Consider the following 22,777-nt stretch of genomic DNA (forward strand, 5'->3'; position numbering starts at 1 on the left):
TCAAATGTTTGAGACACCTTACCCTTCCAGGGTAATCTAAGGTAGACTGGGCATTTTCTAGGACCGAACGTGGCAGCCTTAGGCCCATTCACGAGTTTGCGTGAGCAAGCAGTGATCTGATCGGGTTAGCCATTATTCCACAGGATAGCTTTGATACGCTCTATTTCAGCATCAAGCTTGTCCAGTGAGTAAATGGCTTGGGCCCGTTTTAGCGAGGTTGCTGATGTGATTCCATGATTAGATATTGCTTACTAATTAATCCTGATTGTGCTAAGAATTACACTGACAACCAATTTAAGATGATCAGTCAGGTTCGTAGTGTGGCTCATTTGCGCATGTTAGAAGCTACTTCTAGTCGCACACAGGGCCATGTCCTTTGCAAACAGAAAGAACATGTCCACACATTGTGCCTTTTTCAACTAAATAAAAGTTTGGGGGAATGTCATTCTCTGGTTCATTCCTCATGGCAATGCATTGACCATAGACTCGTAGACATTTCAGTACAGAAGGAGGCCATTCGGCCCATCGTGTCTGTGCTGGTCAACAAAGATCTGACTACACTGATCCCATTTTCCAGCGCTTGACCCATAGCCCTGGAGGCTATGGCAACGCAAGTGATTATCTAAATACTTCTTAAATGTTATGCCCCCTGGTTATTGACCCTTCAACTAATAGAAAAAGTACCTTCCTATCCACCCTATCTATGTCTCTCATAAGCTTATACACCTCTATCAGGCCCCATCTCAACCGTTGCTGCTCCAAGGAAAACAACCCCAGCCTATCCAATCTCTCCCCTTAGCTCATAGCTCCAGCCTAGGCAGCATCCTGGTAAATCTCCTCTGCACCCTCTCCATTGCAATCACACCCTTCCTATAATGTGGTGACTAGAACTACATGTAGTACTCCAGTTGTGGCCTAACCAGCGTTTTATACAGTTCCAGCATTTATACAGTTCCCTTCTCTTGTATTCTATGCCTCGGCTAATAAAGGCAAGTATCCCATATTCCTTTTTAACCACCTTACCTACCTGCCCTGCTACCTTCAGGGATCTGTGAATATACACGCCAAGGTCCCTTTGATCTTCAGTACTTCCCAGGGTCCTACCATTCATAGTGTAATCCCTTGCCTTGTTAGCCCTCCCCAAGTGCATTACCTCACAATTTTCTGGGTTGAATTCCATTTGCCACTGCTCTGCCCACCTGACCAGTCCATTGATATCCTCCTGCAGTTTACGGATATCCTCCTCACTATTTACCACCCTTCCAATTTTCGTGTCATCTGCGAACTTCTTGATCATACCCCCTACATTTAAGTCCAAATCATTTATGTAAACCAAAAACAGGAAGGGCCCCAGCACTGAGCCCTGTGGAACCCCACTGGAAACAGACTTCCAGTCACAGAAACATCCCTCTACCATCACCCTCTGCTTCCTGCCTCTGTCAATTTTGGATCCAATGTGCCACTTTGCCTTGGATCCCATTGGCTCTTACTTTCTTGACCAGTCTGCCATGATGAACCCTATCAATAGCCTTGTTAAAGTCCACTTTGACCACATCAAATGCATTACCCTCATCAGCACTCCTGGTTACCTCCTCAAAAAATTCAATCAGATTTGTCAAACACGACCTTCCCTTAACAAATCCATGCTGACTATCCCTGATTAATGCGTGTCCCCCCAAGAGCAGATATATCCTGTCCTCCAGAATTCTTTCTAGTAGCTCCCCCACCACCGAGGTTAGACTGACTGGCCTGTAATTTCCTGGTCTATCCCTTCCTCCCTTTTCTAATAATGGGACAATGTTAGCAGCTCTCCAGTCCTCTGGCACCTCACCTGTGGCCAGAGAGGATTTGAAAATTACTGCCAGGGCCCCTGATATCTCTTCCCTTGCCTCTCTCAACAGCCTGGGATACATCTCATCAGGGCCTGCGGATTTATCCACTTTTAAGGCACTAAACCTCTTCGTATCTCCTCTCTATGTTAATTTTGTGTAATATTTCTCTGATATTCCTTTAACATGTAATGTTTTGACCTGCCAGTTTGAATTTAAACAAAAGCTTGGCAGTTAACTATTCCCTGGTGCATTCTCCATGGCAATGCCTTTACCAATCAGAGCCCTCTTGCCAGCCAGTCAGCACCTTCTTCTCGTGCATTATAAATTGTTGTTCCATTTGAGATTTGATGTACTTGTGAATCAGTCCTGATGAGTGCAAAATGAAAAGCGTTGACAGCATGTCTGTTTTTACAGCAGTACTCAAGTATTTAGCATGGATTTCAAACGACAGAATCCTTCTTGGCCAAATTTAATGAATTTTTTTGAGGAGCTAACAGAGAGAGTAGCTAACAGTAATGCAATAGGTGTAATTTACCTGCATTTTTAAAAGGCCTTCGATAAGGTGTCACATGACAGATGAATCAATAAGGTCAGAGAATGTGGAATCGGGGAGGGACCACCACTGCTCACAATTCATTTAATTATCTAAAGAGAAAACAATTGCGGGGAAAAGGCAGGGGAGTGGGACTAGGTGAGTTGCTCTTGCAGAGAGCCAGCACGAACATGATGGGCTGAATGGTTACAGCATGGAATGAAGCCATTCTATGATTCAATTTACATTAATAATTTAGACGTTGGAATCAAAAACACAATTTCTAAATTTGCAGATGATACCAAATGGATGTTGGGAGTGTGATCTTCCTTGATTCAATTTCACAGGGCAGAGATTTTCGCTCGGCGGGTGGGCACGCGCCCAACCCGTTTGAGCATGAAATGATGTGCGTTGAAGCCAGCCGAGAATGCCGATGTCAAAGCGCAATCACGTGGTAGCTCAGCTGGTGGGCACTGCCGGAGTTAGCAGTGAGCCTGCTGACAATTAAAAGGCCTATTAAGGCCATTAAATAATTAAGGTAAATTTTTCACTGCTTGTCCAAGGTGTCAGCTGTGGCTCAGTTCATAGCACCCTCACCTTTGAATCAGAGGGTTGTGGGTTCATGTCCCACTCCCGGAAACCAAGAACTGTGATTGTACTCAAACGAGTTGCAATCTGTGACTGTTGATAACTCGAAAGAGGTTCATGGTTGGTGAAAAGGCCCACGGGCGGGATGAGGTTTCCAAAAGCAAATTAAAATGAAATAAAAGTTTTGCAATTCAATTAATAACATGTCCCTGCTCATAGAAACTAGGAGCAGGAGTAGGCCATTCGGCCCTTCGAGGCTGCTCCACCATTCAATATGATCATGGCTGATCCTCTATCTCAACGCCATATTCCTGCTTTCTCTCCACACCCCTTGATGCCCCTAATATCCAAAAATTTATCAATTTATTTCTTGAATATACCCAGTGACATGGACTCCACAGCTTCTGTGGTAGAGAATTCCACAGGTTGACCACCCTCTGAGTGAAGAAATGTTTCCTCATCTCAGTCCTAAATGGCCTGCCCCGTATCCTGAGACTGTGGCCCCTGGTTCTAGACTCCCCAACCAGGGGAAGATCCTCCCTGCATCTAGTCTGTCTAGCCCTGTTAGAATTTTATATGTTTCAATCAGATCCCCTCTCATTCTTCTAAACTCTAGTGAAGACAGGCCCAGTCGAACCAATCTCTCCTCATACGACAGTCCTGCCATCCCCGGTATCAGCCTAGTGAACCTTCACTGCACTCCCTCTGTGGCAAGTAGACCCTTTCTTAGGTAGGGACCAAAACTGTGCACACTACTCCAGGTGTGGTCTCACTAAGGCCCTGTGTAACTGCAGTAAGATATCCCTACTTCTGAACTCAAATCCTCTTGCAATGCAGGCCAACATACCATTTGCCTTCCTTATTGCTTGCTGCACCTGCCTATTTACTTTCATTGACTGGTGTACGAGGACACTCAGATCCCTTTGTACATCCACATTCCTAATATATCACCATTTAATACCCAGCCTGTCTGTTTTTCACACAGAAGCGTATAACTTCACATTTATCCACGTTATACTGTATCTGCCATGTGTTTGCCCCCGCACAAAACTTGTTTAAATCACCCTGAAGCCTCCTTGCATCCTCCTCACAACCCCGCCCAGTTTTAGAAACTGGGAAATGTTGCATTTGGTTCCCTCATCCAAGTCATTTATAAATATCGTGAATGGCTAGGACCCAAGCACTGATCCCTGTGGTACCCCACTAGTCACCGCCTACCACCCAGAAAAAGACCCAATTATTTCCATTCTGTTTCTGTGTCAATCAATTTTCAATCCATGCCAGTATATTACCCCCGATCCCATGTAAAACACCACATCCACTGGTTCTCCCTTATCTATTCTATTAGTTACATCCTCAGAAAACTCCAGTAGATTAGTTAAGCATGATTTCCCTTTCATAAGCCCATGCTGACTTTGTCTAATCCCGTTAAGGCTTTTCAAGTGTTCTGTTACCACATCTTTTATAATAGACTCTAGTATTTTCCCCACTACTGATGTTAGGATAACTGGTCTGTAATTCTCTCTTTTTTTTCCTTTCCCTCCATTTTTAAATAGTGGGATTACATTTGCCACCCTCCAATCTGTAGGAACTGCTCCAGAGTCTATAGAATTTTGGAAAATGACCCCCAATGCATCCAATATTCCCAGGGCCACTTCCTTTCGTACTCTGGGAAGAAGATTATCAGGCCCTGGGGAATTTTCAGCCTTTAACCTCATTAATTTCTCTGGCATCAATTTTTTTACATATCTGATTTTCTTCAATTCCTCCCTCTCACTAGACCTTTGGTCCCCTGACATTTCTGGGAAATTATTTGTGTCCTCTTTTGTGAAGACAGAACCAAAATGTGTTTAATTCTTCTGCTATTTCTTTGTTCTTCATTATAATTTCCCGCTGTTTCTGACAGAGTCACATGAGGGGGGACATGTTTTATTACGTTTCTATTTTCTTTGTTATAATCTCCCTGCCTCGGAGATTATGCAGCACCCACCCACTCGCTCGCGTGCGCTAAGTTCGCGCTTGTCCTATTCGCCCTTCTCCCCTCCCACACACACACGCACACAGACAGTGTGAAATCGCGGTGCGGTGCTGATCGTGGGCGGCAATCGGCTTCCCGACCGCCCCTGCTGAGCCCGTCCACCAAGGGCAAAATTCTGCCCACAGTTCCCCTTTGCCCACAGTTCCCCTTTGCCCACAGTTCCCCTTTGCCCACAGTTCCACTTTGCCCACAGTTCCCCTTTGCCCACAGTTCCCCTTTGCCCACAGTTCCCCTTTGCCTTCCAAATTGTTTTTAGACTTTCCTCCTAATCTATCAGTCTTTTGTAACAGAAATCCATGAACTGCCAATAGCTTTTTAACCATACCATCTGTGAGGGAGTTACTTTGCCTTGTGAGCAGCCATTTGTCTGATGCAAACTGCATCAAAGCTTTCTAAAAAAAACATTTTTTATTTATTTGTTCACGGAATCTGGGGCATTTAGGTGACCAGGCATGGCTGGTGAGGCCAGCATTTATTGCCCATCCCTAATTGCCCTTGTGAAGGTGGTGGTGAGCTGCCTTCTTGAACCGCTGCAGTCCATGTGGTGTAGGTACACCCACAGTGCTGTTAGGGAGGGAGTTCCAGGATTTTGACCCAGCGACAGTGAAGGAACGGTGATATATTTCCAAGTCAGGATTGTGAGTGTTACTGGATGCAGTTGATGTAGTTTTTTAAAAAAAGAAAATAAATCAATAGCACAGAAACAAAATACTGCAGCTGCTGGAAATTAGAACAGTCACTGAGCTGAAACGTTGGGCAGAATCGTCCGTGCCCACTGGTGTCAGACCTGCTCAACTGTGAGCAGAAAAAATGGGTGAGAAGGCAAAAATCGGTTTCACGACGTTGTGAAACCAGTTTGCGATCATCTGCTCAGCCCGTTGATGGCTCCTCTATCGGGGAGGTGAATGGAAGTGGGATTTTTGGGAAGCAGGGGAATGGGCACGTTCACCTGGACATCCCTGAAGGAAAAGGGTTGTGGCTGGTAGGTCACAGAGAGGAGGTGGAAGGTGATGCCAGGGTGGTCAACAGTGATTGGGGGAGGGGAGAAGATGGGGGAGCTTACAAAAAAGCGAACCAAGACCATGCTGTCTAAATCGAAGGTCTTTTTTTGATTAATTCACGGTATATGGGCTTCACTGACTGGGCCAGCATTTATTACCCATCCCTAGTTGCCCTTGAGAAGGTGGTGGTGAGCTGCCTTCTTGAACCACTGCAGTCCATGTGGTGTAGGTACACCCACAGAGCTGATAGAGAGGGAGTTCCAGGATTTTGACCCAGCAACAGTGAAGGAACTGCAATGTATTTCCAAGTCAGGATTGTGAGTGACTTGGAGGGGAACTTTCAGGTGTTGGCGTTCCCATCTATCTGCTGCCCTTGTCCTTCTAGATGGTAGCGGCCGTAGGTTTGGAAGATGCTGCCTAAGGAGCCTTGGTGAATTCCTGCAGTGCATCTTGTAGATGGTACACACTGCTGCCACTGTGCATCGGTGGTGGAGGGAGTGAATGTTTGTGGATGTGGTGCCAGTCAAGCAGGCGGCTTTGTCCTGGATGGTGTCAATCTTGAGTGTTGTTGGAGCTGCACTCATCCAGGCAAGTGGGGAGTATTCCATCACACTCCTGACTTGTGCCTTGTAGATGGTGGACAGGCTTTGGGGAGCCAGGAGGTGAGTTACTTGATCCAGCATTCCTAACCTCTGACCTGCTGTTGTAGCCACAGTATTTAAATGGCTAGTCCAGTTCAGTTTCTGGTCAATGATAGCCCCCAGGATGTTGATAATGGGGGATTCAGTGATAGTAATGCCATTGAATGTCATGGAGTGATGGTTAGATTCTTGTTGGAGGTGGTCATTGCCTGCCACTTGTGTGGCGTGAATGTTATTTGCCACTTCTCAGCCCAAGCCTGGATATTGTTCAGGTCTTGCTACGTTTGGACAAGGACTGCTTCAATATCTGAGGAGTTGCGAATGGTGCTGAATATTGTGCAACTTCTGACCTTATGATGGGAGGAAGGTCATTGATGAAGAAGTTGAAGATGGTTGGGCCGAGGACACTACCCTGAGGAACTCCTTCAGTGATGTCCTGGAGCTGAGATGATTGACCTCCAACAACCACAACCATCTTCCTTTGTGCTAGTTATGAAAGTGAAACAACAGTTGTGGGTGAGATCAGATGCTGCATTGGAGTGTGATTGTTATAGAGTTGATTTTCCAGGCAGCTTTTCTTGGTGGAAACATTGGGCAGCAGCAGCAGCTACATGTGTGCATCTAACTTTATAACTAAAGAAGAACGCCTTCTTGGAGGTTCCCTGTGCTGCAAACTGATTGGTTTACATAGTTGATCTGGGTTACATTGGTTAATCTTACAACACATGATTATTCTTAAAGTTACAGTGCTACGTTTATCAAAACTATAATTACTACATTCCTCTCCCTTTAACTTTTCTGTACATTTTATATTTACAAGGATATTTATCTCATGACATTGCAATATTTACACAGGGTCATGAAATTACAAGTTCAGTCTTTCAGGTGGTTTCCTGATCCGTGTGGAACGTCGCAGCTCCACGACTTCTGTTTCTTTGACAGGAACCACATCTCCTGGAACCACATTAACATCAGGTACCTCATTAGGCACAGGCAGTTCAGTGTGGTCCACTCCGACAGAGACATCGGGCATGTCTGTCGTTGGTTGAGCAACTTCAACAGGAACCACAGGTTCAGCAATGGTTACAGCTGATTTTTCAGCTCTTCTTTCTCTCTCTTGTATCTGTTGGCTTCCTCCTGGAACCGTGAACATTGCTGCATCTTCTCTGCCAACTGGTTCCTCAATTTGTTCAGTGACGATAAATTCTTCCTGTTTCTCTTTGTAATTTTCTGGAGGTACAAGCTTTGATTTGAAAGATCCTTGTAGTGTGTGAAGGTCTTCCAACAAATTTCCCTTTTCTTTGTGGAGTTGACTTGTTTCATCTTGAGACTTTGCAGAATGACAGAATTCCTGGTGTGCTTTCACGCTACTGCTTAAGACAGTCTTCATTTCCTCAAGTTTCTGAATGGCTATACACTCCTTTTTCATCCAGTTGTGGTCCTTGGACTCTCCAGGCTCTTTCTGAAGCACTTTGCCTTGTTCCTTTTCCAACTCAGGAACTCTTCCAACTTATTTTTGAAATCTCACTGGCCAATCAAAGTTGATTTCCCTCAACCAGTTTCGACCTAGAAGGCTTGGTCCTCTGCCTTCTAATACCATCACTGGTAGTTGTGCTGTTTGGTGTTTATAATAAACAGGTACACTGATAATACCCATTACTTGGATTTCTTCGCCTGTATATGTTTTCAACTTGGCAGAAGCCTGTTCCAAATTTAATTGTTGAGCACCTTTAGTTAAATACCTGAAAGTGTGTTCTCCTGTTACAGTGGTAGAAGCACCAGTGTCTACTTACATTTTTAAGGATCTTCCATTCACCTGTAAAGTGAGAGTCATTGACTCTGTCTTCCCAACTTTCATGTTGAATAAGGAATAAATGTCAGAATTGGTTGTTTCAGGTTCTTCCACATTATTTACTTCATTGGACTTGTTTGTTGCCTGGAAGCTTGTTTTAATCTCACCTTTGCAATGTTTCAATATGTGCCCTCTTCTGTGACAAAAATAACACTGCACCTTTTTAAATCAGCAATTGTTAGGAGTATGATTGTTTCCACGTTGATAACAATTAGTTTTCGATTTTTCTTCAGAGCTGTTTCCTCTAAATGTTTTGTTAGCGGGGGCTGTTTCCCGCTTTGCGGCGGAGTCCTGGCTTTTCGTGTCACTTTCAACTGACTGTTCTCATCCAGCTAGGAAATGGCATCATTTTGCGCATCTTGAATTGCTTGTGAATCTCTTTCAGCACTTTCCATGGTAAGCGCTATTTCTAACGCTTTCTTAAAATCAAGATCCACATCAGCCAGCAATCTTTGCTGAACAGCATCATCTTGCACGCCATATACCAAACAATCCCTGAGCGTATTATTCAGGGTTTCACCAAAATCACAATATTCCGTTAGTTGTTTTAATTTCGCCACATGGGTAGCAATGGTCTCCCCCGGGGCTCTCTTCCGTGAATTGAACCTGAACCTCTGCATTATGACTGAGGGTTTGGGTTGAAAATGTCCCTTAATGAGGTCGACCAATTCACTGAAGGTCTTCCAATCAGGGGCAGTGGGACCGCCAAGCTTTGAATTAAACAGTAGGTCTTCCTCCCACAAATACTTAAGAGAATTGCTCTCCTCTTTTCCTCTCCCGTGATTTTGTTGGCTTGGAAGTAGAACCCAAGAAAATCTGTATATTGGGACCAGTTGCCTGTGGCTGGCTCAAAGGGATCGATTCTGTCAAACTGTGGCATTTCGGCTGAGTATATCTTTTTAATTATCTTAGACACTCACAATCGATGGGCAAGGGACAGCACCGTACCTGATTTATCCTTGTCGCCAGTTTGTTATAGAATTGATTTTCCAGGCAACTTTTCTTGGTGGAAACATTGAACTTAGTTTATAAGATAGCAGCAGCAGCTACATGCGTGCATCTAACTCTATAAGTAAAGGAGAACTCCCTCCTAGAGATTCTCCACACTGCTAACTGATTGGTTTACACAGATCATGTGATATTACAACACAGGATTATTCTTAAAGTTACAGTCCAACGTTTATCAAAACTATAATTACAACAATGAACATTGGGTGGTTGGAGATGCAGGTCAGCTCAGATGGCCAACTGAAAGCAAACCCCAGCAGGCAGCATTCAAAATGCTCAGGACATTGAGGTGAGTGTGATAGGTGAAGGATCCATGTGCGTGTGAGTGCACTTGCCCGAGAATCCGAAAGGTCCTGCCACACACACACTTCTCCCTCCAGAATCACTCGTTGGCCGGCTGCTCCCTCTGCAGTGACGGAGGACGTGTTGAGGGGGTCACAAGCAAAGGGGACTTGGAGGGAGAGGACAGCCTCTGAGATTCCTGAGTGGATGACCCAGGGGTGACCAGCTGCCACTCCTCCTCTCTTCGGGTGCCCAAGGGCCCCGGCCTTGAGGGGAAGGACCACCTGGGGCGACATTGAGTTGCCCCGTTTCCTCCTCATGTTGCCATTGCAGGAACTCGCCTATGGCTCTCGCGATGGAGTGCAGGTCTGTACACATCTGTGTTCTGCTGGACCAGGGTCTCCATGGCATCCACAATCCTCCCCGTGGAGACCTCCATACACACACATGTGGGCACCACTTCATCACAGAGCAGGCGGACGCACTCCTCCGACTCACATGTCACTCTGAGGGCTTCCAGCAGCTCTGCGTGATGTTCCCACGCCTTCTGCTGACTCTCCAGGTAATGGTTTGGAAGGCCAAACTCATCATCTGACTCTGATCTCTCAGATGCTTGTTCCCCAGTAATCCTCTTTTGAGTGCTGGGGTGCTCGGCCGAACCTGCCTCCTCCTCCCGCTGTGGACATGTGTCTGTACGGTGACCGTCAGATTGTGAACCCGAGCCTGCTCTGGATCTAGGTCCCTCTGAGGTGTGTGTCTCTGCGCTGGTGAAGGGTGTGGGTAAGCGCTGTGATGGGTCTTCCAGGCTGCTTATTTCCAGCTCTTCAATGGAGGAGGTGTCCTCTTGGCTGGAGGTGAGGACCTGGATGGAGCTGAGGGACTGGCTGGCTGAGGGTGTTGGTCCCTTGGCAGAGCTCCCTGTGAACCAAAGTAGAGATAATGAGTGCATGGCAGCAGAGTTAAAAGCAGGAGAGAGAGCACTCGGTTGCGTTGAGAGGGAGATGATGTGGTGCATGATCCTCACAAGAGTGTTTGCCGCCGACCTCACCGTCAGTGCAGGGACAGCCCATGTCCTCACCAGTCAGCACGATGGACCTCTCCCTGCTGATGTAAGCAGGCTTCTCCTGCATGGGAACAGATGAAGAGTGTGAGCAGGACACATGTCACTACATGGAATGTTTGTGTGGTGAGTGGAGCCATGGACAGGGCATGAGCCTTTTGGAGATGTGAAGGGGTGTGTGAGAGTTAGTGGTGTTGTCCTTTGAGGTGTGAGACCCCTTTAGATGTGTGATGGATTTGTGAGTGAGAGTTGAGAGTGATGAGAAGAGAGAGTTACTCTGGTGGAACTGATGCAACCATTCATCCTGTAGTGGCACTGGTTGGCTGTCCTCTTTTGCAGGACATTGGCACTGACCACTGCTGCTACCACCTCCCATGCTGGATTGGTGATTCAGCTGCCCATCCTGTGGACAGAATGGGATTGGAGGATATCACAGTGGGCCTCCAGGGCATTCAAAGGCGCTCGAGGGACATGTCACTGAATCAGGGGGCTGCAGTCTTTTTGCCTTTCGGGACCATCCTGTCTTCTGTGCAGCAGTCCTGGGCTGGAAACTGCACTTTAAATGTGGCGCCCAGCGTGATGAAGTGGTGAGGTGATGGTGGAGTGAGCAAATGATAGTGCGCCCTCCATGGAAACGGCATGTTTCCCAGGAATGCATAATTAATGTGGCGGGTTTGGGATGATACAGCGTGAAAAGCCAGTAATGCATTCGACGGGTAAAATTATGTTTACTCACCTGCTACCGCACTTAGTGCAAATCTGGGACAATTCAGCCCCTTGTTTCTCTCTTCACAGTTGCTGCCAGACCTGCTGAGTATTTCCAGCATTTTCTCCTTTTTAAGAAATCATTAGCAGTATCGTTTGATCAACCCTTTCCCAACAATCAGGTTGGTTTTTTTTAACAACATTTGTAGGAATCCTTGGCTTTATTAAATGGAGCCATAAACGTACAGAAGCTGGGACATTATGCCAAATCTTTATAATAAATTGGTTATGCCTCAGCCAGAGTATTGTTCTAATTCTTAAAAAGCCAGGTGGTGAGCGACAGAACTGGAGCCTGATCTTTACACACATCATAAGCTTTTATTTAGAAATACAGATTATAAGCATGCGCCTCCCAATCTAACAACCATAGTTTGTCTGCTCCTATGTTAGGGGCACAAGTGAATCTCCAGTTAATGTCCACCACCTGAATATAATTTAGCACTCAATTAATATACAATTAATAATTCTGTCCAATTCTGCGCCCCACACTTAAGGGAGGATATCAAAGCCTGCTGTTGAGGTGTCAGCTGTGGCTCAGTTCATAGCACCCTCGCCTTTGAATCAGAGGGTTGTGGGTTCATGTCCCACTCCCGGAAACCAAGAACTGTGATTGTACTCGACAAAAAGAGTTGCAATCTGTGACTGTTGATAACTCGAAAGAGTATCAAAGCCTGCTGAGGGCTCAGAGGAGATTTACTAGAATGATACCAGGAATGAGAGACATCGGTGATGCAGAGAGACTGGAGAAGCTGGGATGATTCTCCTTAGACTACTGATTTATGTTCTCCTCTCTTTTATTTTAAGGTTTGTTCTAATAGACACTCCCGGACAGATTGAAGTATTCACCTGGTCCGCATCAGGAACCATCATCACCGAAGCTTTGGTAGGTATTAAAACACGGAATGGAGCTTTTGAATCCTGTCAGTTCATTCCAACCAGTGGTTTCACTCATGGACAGTACAATCCATCTACCTGTGTTGAACCGCTTGGGGTGAGAATTCTTTATTCTTAACTAACCCCATGCTGTACCTGTCCTGGGAGTGTTTGATGGGGACAGTGTAGAGGGAGCTTTACTCTGTTTCTAACCCCGTGCTGTACCTGTCCTGGGAGTGTTTGATGGGGACAGTGTAGAGGGAGCTTTACTCTGTATCTAACCTCATGCTGTGCCTGTCCTGGGAGTGTTTGATGGGGACAATGTAGAGGGAGCTTTACTCTGTATCTAACCCCGTGCTGCAGGGAGTGTTCGATGGGGATGGTGTAGAGGGAGCTTTACTCTGTATCTAACCCCGTGCTGTACCTGTCCTGGGAGTGTTTGATGGGGACGGTGTCGAGGGAGAGTTACTCTTTATCTAACCCCATGCTGTACCTGTCCTGGGAGAGTTTGATGCGGATAGTGTAGAGAGAGCTTTATTCTGTATCTAACCCCGTGCTGTAAGTGTCCTGGGAGTGTTTGATGGGGACAGTGTAGAGGGAGCTTTACTCTGTATCTAACCCCATGCTGTACCTGACCTGGGAATGTTTGATGGGGACAATGTAGAGGATGATTTACTCTGTATCTAACCCCATGCTGTACCTGCCCTGGGAGTGTTTGATGGGGACAGTCTAGAGGGAGCTTTACTCTGTATCTAACCCCGTGCTGTACCTGTCCTGGGAGTGTTTGATGGGGACAGTGTAGAGGGTGATTTACTCTGTATCTAACCCCATGCTGTACCTGCCCTGGGAGTGTTTGATGAGGACGGTGTAGAGGGAGCTTTACTCTGTATCTAACCCCATGCTGTACCTGACCTGGGAGTGTTTGATGGGGACAGTGTAGAGGGAGCTTTACTCTGTATCTAATCCCGTGCTGTACCAGTCCTGGGAGTGTTTGATGGGGACAGCGTAGAGGGAGCTTTACCCTGTATCTAATCCCGTGCTGTACCTGTCCTGGGAGTGTTTGATGTGGACAGTGTAGAGGGAGCTTTACTCTGTATCTAACCCCGTGCTGTACCTGTCCTGGGAGTGTTTGATGGGGACAGTGTAGAGGGCGCTTTACTCTGTATCTAACCCCATGCTGTACCTGTCCTGGGAGTGTTTAATGGGGACAGTGTAGACGGAGCTTTACTCTGTTTCTAATCCCGTGCTGTACCTGCCCTGGGAGTTTTTGTTGGGGACAGTGTAGAGGGAGCTTTACTTTGTATCTAACCCCGTGCTGTACCTGTTCTGGGAGTGTTTGATGGGGACAGTGTAGAGGGCGCTTTACTCTGTATCTAACCCCATGCTGTACCTGTCCTGGGAGTGTTTGATGGGGACAGTGTAGAGGGAGCATTCCTCTGTTTCTAACCCCGTGCTGTACCTGTCCTGGGAGTGTTTGACGGGGACAGTGTAGAGGGAGCTTTACTCTGTATCTAACCCCGTGCTGTACCTGTCCTGGGAGTGTTTGATGGGGATGGTGTAGAGGGAGATTTACTCTGTATCTAACCCCGTGCTGTACCTGTCCTGGGAGTGTTTGATGGGGACAGTGTAGAGGGAGCTTTACTCTGTATCTAACCCCGTGCTGTACCTGTCCTGGGAGTGTTTGATGGGAACAGTGTAGAGGGAGAAACTTTACTCTGTATCTAACCCCGTGCTGCTGGGAGTGTTTGATGGGGATGGTGTAGAGGGAGCTTTACTCTGTATCTAACCTTGTGCTGTACCTGTCCTGGGAGTGTTTGATGGGGACAGTGTAGAGGGTGATTTACTCTGTATCTAACCCCATGCTGTACCTGTCCTGGGAGTGTTTGATGGGGACAGTGTAGAGGGTGATTTACTCTGTATCTAACCCCATGCTGTACCTGTCCTGGGAGTGTTTGATGGGGACAGTGTAGAGGGTGATTTACTCTGTATCTAACCCCATGCTGTACCTGTCCTGGGAGTGTTTGATGGGGACGATGTAGAGGGAGCTTTACTCTGTATCTAACCCCGTGCTGTGCCTGTCCTGGGAGTGTTTGATGGGTACAGTGTAGTGGGATTCAACTCCACTTTCTTGCATGCTTCCCATATCCCTTGATCCCCCGAGAGGTCAAAAATCTGTCCATATCCACGTTAAATATATTTAACAACAGATGGTGGGGCGGGGGGTAAACGCATTCCAAAGATTCACAACATTTTGAGAAAAGAAATTTTTCTCATCAGTTCTAATTGATGGTCCCCTTACCCTGAGACTGTGCTCCATGTTTCAGATTCCCCAGCCAATGGAAACCATGGGCTGAATTTCACAGGGCGCTGTGCTGCCTCTGGCCCCGTCTCCTCTATAATTTTACAGGGGACAGGCGAGGCATTGGCTGGGACACCTGCCCATGGTCCAATTGAGGCCCTTAAGTGGGCAATTAATGCTCAACTATTGGCCTCACCCCAGTGCTGCTCCGATATAATGGATGGTGGGAGAGGCCTGCACCCAACGGTTTAACCTTGCGGGCTCTGCTCAGTGAAAGGGTGGCGCCTAGCTCCTTCCTGGCCTCCCAGTACTATTGGGGTCCCTACTCCCATGGCTTTGCCCTCTCAAGTCCATCCTCCACTCTGTCCTACCAAACATGTCCCCACCGCCCCTCGCTTGCCCCTGTCAGCCTGACCCCAGCTGGCTGTCCCAGTCCATTGCTGACTGCTGCCTGCTTGGCCTGCCTGCACTACCGGTCATGGCCACCGCTCCTGCTTGGCGCTGCTGGCCTCTGGCTAGCTGATCTATGAGGTGGGGCTTCCTCCTGAACATGTTCTAAAGTCCTGCCTCATACTAATTAAAGGGCCATTGCCTGAAAAGTTGAAGCAAGGTGAGCTGGCTAAGCAGAATTGGGCTTGCCCCAGAAATTTATGCAAGGGTGTGAGGAGCTCACCTCAGCGTAAAATCCAACCCAACCTCTGTCAACCCTGTCAAGCCCCTTCAGAATCTTGTATGTTACAATGAGAAGCCACCCAATGTCGAATTGATGCTGTACCTGCCCTGGGATCTTTGATAGCATGGACAATGAGAAAGTGGGTAGGTCTGAATGGGGCTATAGGGGGAAGGTGTGTTGGTCGGGATGGATTTATGGGAAGAGGTGAGTGGATGCTGCTGGTTATATGCAGGAGAAAGTGTGTAGGTTGGGATGGTGATTAAATAGGATTTTGGCTTGTTTCACTGCCATTTCAGCCCAAGTAGTTCATGTCAGTGTTTATACTCCACTTGAGCCTCCTCCCATCTTTTCTTATCCAAATTTACCATCATAGCCATTTGTTCCCTTCTCCCTCACCTGCTTGTCTAGTTTCCCCTTAAATGCATCTAAAACCATTCACTTCATCCATTCCCCGTGGTAACAAGTTCAATATTTTTATCACTTTTTGGATGTAGAATTTTCTTCTGAATTCCCATTTGGATTTTTTGGTGACTATCTTATATTAATGGCCTCTAGTTATGTTCATGCCCATAAGAGGAAACATTCTCTCTGTATCCACACTATCAAAACCATTCATTTTAAAGACCTCGATGAGGTCACCCCTCTTTCTTTTTTTCAAGAGAGAAGAGACCCAGCCTGTCAATCCTCTCCAGACCTGTACACCCACACGTTTCTAATATCATCCTTGTAAATCTTCTCCACTGATGTCAAACTGATTGCTGTATAATTCCACAAACATGTTCATCCTCCCTTCTTAAATAGGATTTACACTAGCTACCTGCCAGTCCTCTGGCACACCATTTTCTAACAAATTACTAAATTTGGGGGAGGCGGGGGGAAGGTGGCAGCTGGAGATATTGGGAGGCCGATGTGTAGATGGGTTTATGGGGAGAAAGTATGTACGGGTGGGGCTGGGGACAAAGGAGAAGGTGTACGGGTGGGGCTAGGGACATGGGGGGAAAGTGAGTAGGTGGGGATGGTTTTCTGGTGGTGTTATGATGTGGCATATGATGTGTGCCAGGTGGACCCAATCCACAAGAGAAACTTGGTCATGCTATCACAAAGGTTTTGCAATTTGTATTTATTATGAGAAGATGTGTGCACTGAATTCAGCAGTAATGAGTCCACCAAGACCTTTAGAGATTTTAAAAATTAAATTAAAATATTTATTAAAAGGAGAAAAGATTTCAAGCACATAAGACTACAATTATTACTGTAACAAATCCTAAAATTCTTAATTTGACCCGACTCCCAGTTATACACCCCCTTTAAAGCAACAGTCCAAAATAGATTTCAGATTTGAAACAAAATCAGGAAGATAACACAATACCCACCTGACAGTGGAATTCAAAATGACTTCCCCAACTTCAGTCACTTTACATAGCAAACTTATGCACAAACAGCTGGAGGCTTCCTGAAGGCTGTTTCAAACACTCCTGTTAGATCTTACATGGCCATCTCTTCACATAGCCTTTCATTCTCCTTTATATGTTTCTCTCTCTTTAATACGTAAATTCTATTGTTCCATATGTCTTTGAAACGTGAAAAAAGACATTGTTCCATATGTTGTTCTCATAATACAAAAACTTCCATATTGCCATTATTGTCAATAACCTTTTGGGAAAATAAACACACTCCTTAGTCTTGTTTATCTAACTAGTTGTAAGCAGACAAAGACCCCTTTGAAATCCAACAATCCCTTCCCTTTATCTAAAAATGCAAATCCCCTTCCCACCTTCCAGGCTAAACCAGCTTCCATGTTTACTTATTAGCATCTCAAGTACATTTCTACACCCAGCTTTTGACAATTTCAAGCTTGCAGCCAAATGTAAATAAATCACACACAACCACCTAAACCTACACCCATAAACCTACTTCACAATAAACCAGACAAATATTATGAAAATGATTATACTTGTGTCACAGGGGAGAAGGTAGATAGATGGGGATTGGGGGTGGGGAGAAAGGTAGGTGAATAGGTGGAGTTGAAGCCTCCCTGTAGGACGAGTCCATAATCTAGAAGATCCCTCAGGACGGTTGTGAAGGTTGGATGTGGGTGTTGAGGTTTGGGAGACGGGTTGAAAGGTGTGGATGGGTTAGGTGGATCCACTAGTCCTCATCTCTACCCACATACCTTTTCCTTCAATATCCCCGGCCCCACCTAACCACTTCCCCCCATGTCCTCAGCCCCACCTATATACCTGACCCACCTTCTGTCCATAAATCCATCTACATCTGCACATCTTTGTCCCCTGGCCCCACCTCTCCCTACCATATCCCCAGCCCCACCTGCCCAACTCTTCACCATATTTAGTGCCAGCTTAAAGGCTGATTGTCCTCCCAGTGTCTTGCCTTACTTTAGATGTTAGTGTTGTAGCCTGACCACGACACTTCTGTAATTACATTAACTCTGATCTTCCCACAGGCCTCCACCTTCTCCACAGTTGTCGTCTATGTGATGGACACATCGCGCAGCACAAACCCAGTCACTTTCATGTCTAACATGCTGTACGCATGCAGGTATGAGCCCAGGCTCTGTATCGGGAGGAGAAACTAGTCACTCTGCAATTCAGTGATTTGGATATCAAGCTGGAGAGGGAGCAGTGTTCAAATTTACAGATAATTGTAAAATGGAAGGGATAATAAATAATTGAAGACCAAAGGAAGCTGCAAGGGGACATTAATACAATAGTGAAATGGACAAAAACTATTAGATGGAATTCAGTGTTTGTAAATACAAGGTGAATCATTTTGGTAAAGTAATTTTTCTTTTTGGGGGAGCAGAAGGGTTTGGGTTCACAGGTCATTTTAAGAACAGCTTAAGTTGATAAAGCTGTGAAAAGGCTAAAGGAATGCTGGAATTTATGGAATATAAAGGTTGAGCAGTAGTGGTGAATCTGTATCAAACCTTATTCAGACCACAGTAAATGTCAATTTGCAATTTTGGACTTTACCAGATGGGAACAGCACAGTAACTAAGATTCTGCCTGATATTAGAAAACATCAATACTGAAAAATCAGGGCTGTTTTAATTAGAATAAAGGGACTTAGAGGATGATTTAACTGAGGTGCTTTAAATGATAAAGTGATAGGACAGAATATGAGACAGTATGTTTCCAGTCTAGAATTAGGGGCATGGATACAACATTAAACACAGATTTAAGAGAAGCTTCTTTTAATAAGGAAAGTGATGAGGCTTTGGAACTCACTGAGTTGGTGATTGAAGCAGAGATCAGGTCAATGTGTAAGAGAGGCTAGACAGGTGGCTGAGGGAATTGAGGATAAAGGGGTATAGGACCAGTGTGGGCTTGTGTTTTTAGGATATTGCTCATGTGGAGGATCAACACCCAAATGGATTGATTGGGCTGAGGGTCTGGTTGCAAGCTGTAATCTCTGTAGAACCCTTTGCAACACCATTATTCACCACCCACTCAGACTGCCCTTAAGTCCAAAATTAAAACAGAAAATTCTGGAACCTGAAATGTTAACTCTGTTTCTCTCTGCACAGATGCTACCTGACCTGCTGAGAATTTGCAGCATTTTCTGTTTGTATTTCAGATTTCTGTTATCTGCAGTATTTTACTTCTGTATTAGCCCTTAAACCCGACTCTGTTTCCTCCCACCTAACCATCTTTAAACCAGCTTAGTCCCCTGCCCCTCAATTTAAACCCCTTAATCTACTCCAGTGGCCTCTTGTGTGGTCCTTTGTCAAAGACTTTCTGAAAGTCAATGCACACCACATCTGCTGCAGTTCCCATCCCAACATTTCCACCTCCTCCTCAAAGAACCCATCTGCTTTATCAGCACCACGTTCACTCCTACAATTTGGGTTTTTAATTCTGTACATTTTGGGAATTGCATTCTCTCTTCTGTTTTCTTCCTACCCCAACAACGAATTCAAATCTTTGACATCAATCATGCTGTTATTCCTGAGATAAAAGTACAATACTGCAGATGCTGGAAATCTGAAATAAAAACAGAAAATGCTGGAAAAACTCAGCAGGTCTGACAGCATCTGTGGAGAGAGAAACAGAGTTAATGTTTCGAGTTTGTATGACCCTTCTTCAGAGCTAAAGAGAAGTAGAAATGTGATTAAAATTTATACTGTTTAAGTAGGATGGAGCAGGGTGAAGCTGGATAGAAGATCTGCGATAGGTGGGGGTTAAGGAGAGATTAACAAAGATGTAATGGACACAAGACCAAGGGAGTGTTACTGATAGTGGCAAGGGCTAAAAAAAAGTGCTTGTTGTGGCATAAAGGTCAGAAAGCAGAATGTGTGAATAGCAGAACAAGGGTCAGCGTTCTGTGAAAGAGCAACATGGAACAAGTGACAGATGGCCCTTTGGGGGTGGGGTAGGGGGAGGGGCAATGATTGGGGGGAAAAAAGATAGAAAAAGGGATGAAAAAAGGCGATAAACCAATGAATAAAAATAAAATTAAAAATAAATATAAATTCCTGCTCTCATGCCCACATGTCCGTCCTTGGCCTGCTGCATTGTTCCAGTGCAACTCAACACAAACTGGAGGAACAGCACCTCATCTTCCGACTAGGCACTTTACAGCCTTCCGGACTTAATATTGAGCTCAACAACTTCAGACCATGAACTCTCTTCTCCATCATCATCCCTTTTTTAATCCCTTTTTTAAAATGTATTTTTATTTTTTATCTACTTTATTTTTATTCATTTATTCGTTGGTTTGCCCCTTTTTTCTGCCCCCCCACGCCCCCATGACCGATGCAGTTGGTAAAGTGGAGTTATTTAAACATCACAAGGGAAACTTTAAACAACTGTCATAACCTATAATTTTAAGTGTTATGTTTAAGATGCGACTCCAAATTCAGGAACCGGTTCTCGAGGCTTTACATTAAACTAATTGAAACATTTTATTAATTTTTATTATTATTTTTAAATTTATTTCCATTTTTATTCATTGTTTTATCCCCACCTTTTAGCCTTTCTCGATTTATTTCCCACACCGTCCTCTCACCCCCACTAGGGCCATCTGTCACTTGCTCATTCTGCTTTCTACTCTTAATGTCACCATTACCACCTCCTTTAACCAGTATCACCACCATCAGTACCCCTTCGACCTTTTGTTTGACATCTTTTGCAATCTCTTCTTTGCCTTCCCTTGTCACTGGCCTTCAATCTAGCTTCACCTGTTCCACCCCCTTTAAGCAGTATATATTTCACCACATTTTTACTTAGTCATAAAGGTCTATAACACAGAAAAAAACCCTTCAACCCATCGCATCTGCGCCAGTCAAACAAGTACCTAACTATTCTAATCCCATTTTCCAGTACTAGGCCCATAGCCTTGTATGTCATGGCATCACAAGTGCACATCCAGATACTACTTAAATGTTATGAGGGTATCTGCCTCTACCACCCTTTCAGGCAGTGAGTTCCAGATTCCCACCACCCTCTGGGTGAAAGAATTTTTCCTCACATCCCCTCTAAACCTCCTGCCCCTTACCTTAAATCTATGCCCCCTGGTTATTGATCCCTCCACCAAGGGGAAAGGTTCCTTCCAGTCTACCCTCAATTTTATACACCTCAATCATGTCCCCCCTCAATCTCCTCTGCTCCAGGGAAAATAACCCCAGTCTATCCAATCTCTCCTCATGACTAAAACTCACCAGCCCAGGCAACATCCTGGTAAATCTCCTCTGCACTCTTTCTAGTGCACTTCTCTTTAGTTCTGGAGATGAGTCATACGGACTCGAAACGTTAACTCTATCTTTCCCTCCACATCCATATCCCATAACATCTTTGTCAATCTCTCCTTAACCCCTACCTATCGCGGATCTTCTATCCAGCTTCACCTGCTCCATCCTTCTTAAACAGTATAAATTTTAATCACATTTCTACTTCTCTTTAGCTCTGAAGAAGGGTCATACAAACTCGAAACATTAACTCTGTTTCTCTCTCCACAGATGCTGTCAGACCTGCTGAGTTTTTCCAGCATTGTTTTTTTTTGTTTCAGATTTCCAGCATCCACAATATTTTGTCTTTAGTTTATTAATTTACACAGGTTAAAATATATACACATGGCTGCGAATTACTACCATCATAACTTTTAACAAATTCCCAAACGAATCTCCATTAAGGCAACAACAACCCATAGACTTAACCAAACACCAGGCAAAGCATTTGCACCTTATGAATTCAAAATGAGGTTCTTTTCACTGTGGGGCCAATTGAAGACTTACAGCTGCCTTTTGATCTTATATTGCCTATGCTGTGCACACCCGAAAACTACTGAAGTTATACCTACTACCACTGATTGAATTCAAATTGTCATTGTCTCACCAGTCTCTTTGAACTTTACCTTTTAACAATGAAACCCCATTCATTGTACCAAATTTTATTAGTAATAAAAACATATTGCTTGGTAGCTGCTAGAAAGGCATCAAGTTTTCACCCCACTTCTTGAATGCTCTATTCAAAAAATGCAAATACGCTCTACCTCTCTGTTTACATCTCAAACTAGTACATACCCAGACTGGCTGTCTTTAATCCAATTAAGACACACCCGCAGACTAAACCTCTATTTTAAAAGAAAAATATTTTCCAAAATATATATATATATTAATAGCTTCATGACATCTCCCTCCTTATCGAAAAATGAACCGTCATAGTTCTAAAAGGCAGCTTCATTTTAATAACCCATCTCACATCATCTCTTATGCTCATTACACTATTACATTACCAGATGCATGCATTAACATAAATATACATATGCAAGTCCTTGGTATCAACAGAAATCACTCCAGTTCAGTGTCCAGGTTTTTTTTTTAAATGCCCCATTATCCTTTTAAGCCTCAAACTCTTGATAGTGCACCTGCAAATTTCTCTTCCAGCAACATGTATAATCTGTAGATTAAATGGTTCTAATAATAGATTCCATCTGAAAAGCTTTGCACTTTTGTCACAAAATTTGCCCAAAAACTTCAAAGGATTATGGTCTGTATAAACAACTGTTTCTGATGAATTGTTTGCAACATAAATTTCAAAATGCTGCAGTGCTAACACCAAACTCACAGTCTCTTTTTCAATCGTTGAATATCTTCTCTGTTGTACATTCAACTTCTGTGAAAAATACCCTATCGGTTTTTCAATCCCAGTGTCATCATCTTGTAACAGTACAGCCCCAATGCCTATATCACTTGCATCAATGGCCAACTTAAATTGCTTGGCATAATTGGGTACTGCCAAAACTGGTGTCGTTGTTACTACAGTTTTCAAACTATCGAATGCCTCCTGACACTCCAGTGTCCATTGAAACTTCC

The 22,777-nt window shown here is 44.7% G+C and overlaps 1 protein-coding gene across 1 annotated transcript in view; it reads left to right on the forward strand.

Moving 5' to 3' along the window:
* Nucleotides 1–22,777, forward strand: part of gpn1 (GPN-loop GTPase 1) — a 71,340-nt gene that overhangs the window by 22,485 nt on the left and 26,078 nt on the right. The window contains exons 6-7 of the mRNA XM_078535030.1: nucleotides 12,404–12,482; nucleotides 17,909–18,003. Coding sequence (XP_078391156.1) covers nucleotides 12,404–12,482; nucleotides 17,909–18,003 — 174 coding nt within the window. The remainder of the gene's footprint in view (nucleotides 1–12,403; nucleotides 12,483–17,908; nucleotides 18,004–22,777) is intronic.

The sequence above is a fragment of the Cetorhinus maximus genome, unplaced genomic scaffold (assembly GCF_964194155.1).
Source record: "Cetorhinus maximus unplaced genomic scaffold, sCetMax3.hap1.1 HAP1_SCAFFOLD_214, whole genome shotgun sequence".
Classification (NCBI taxonomy): Eukaryota; Metazoa; Chordata; class Chondrichthyes; order Lamniformes; family Cetorhinidae; genus Cetorhinus; species Cetorhinus maximus.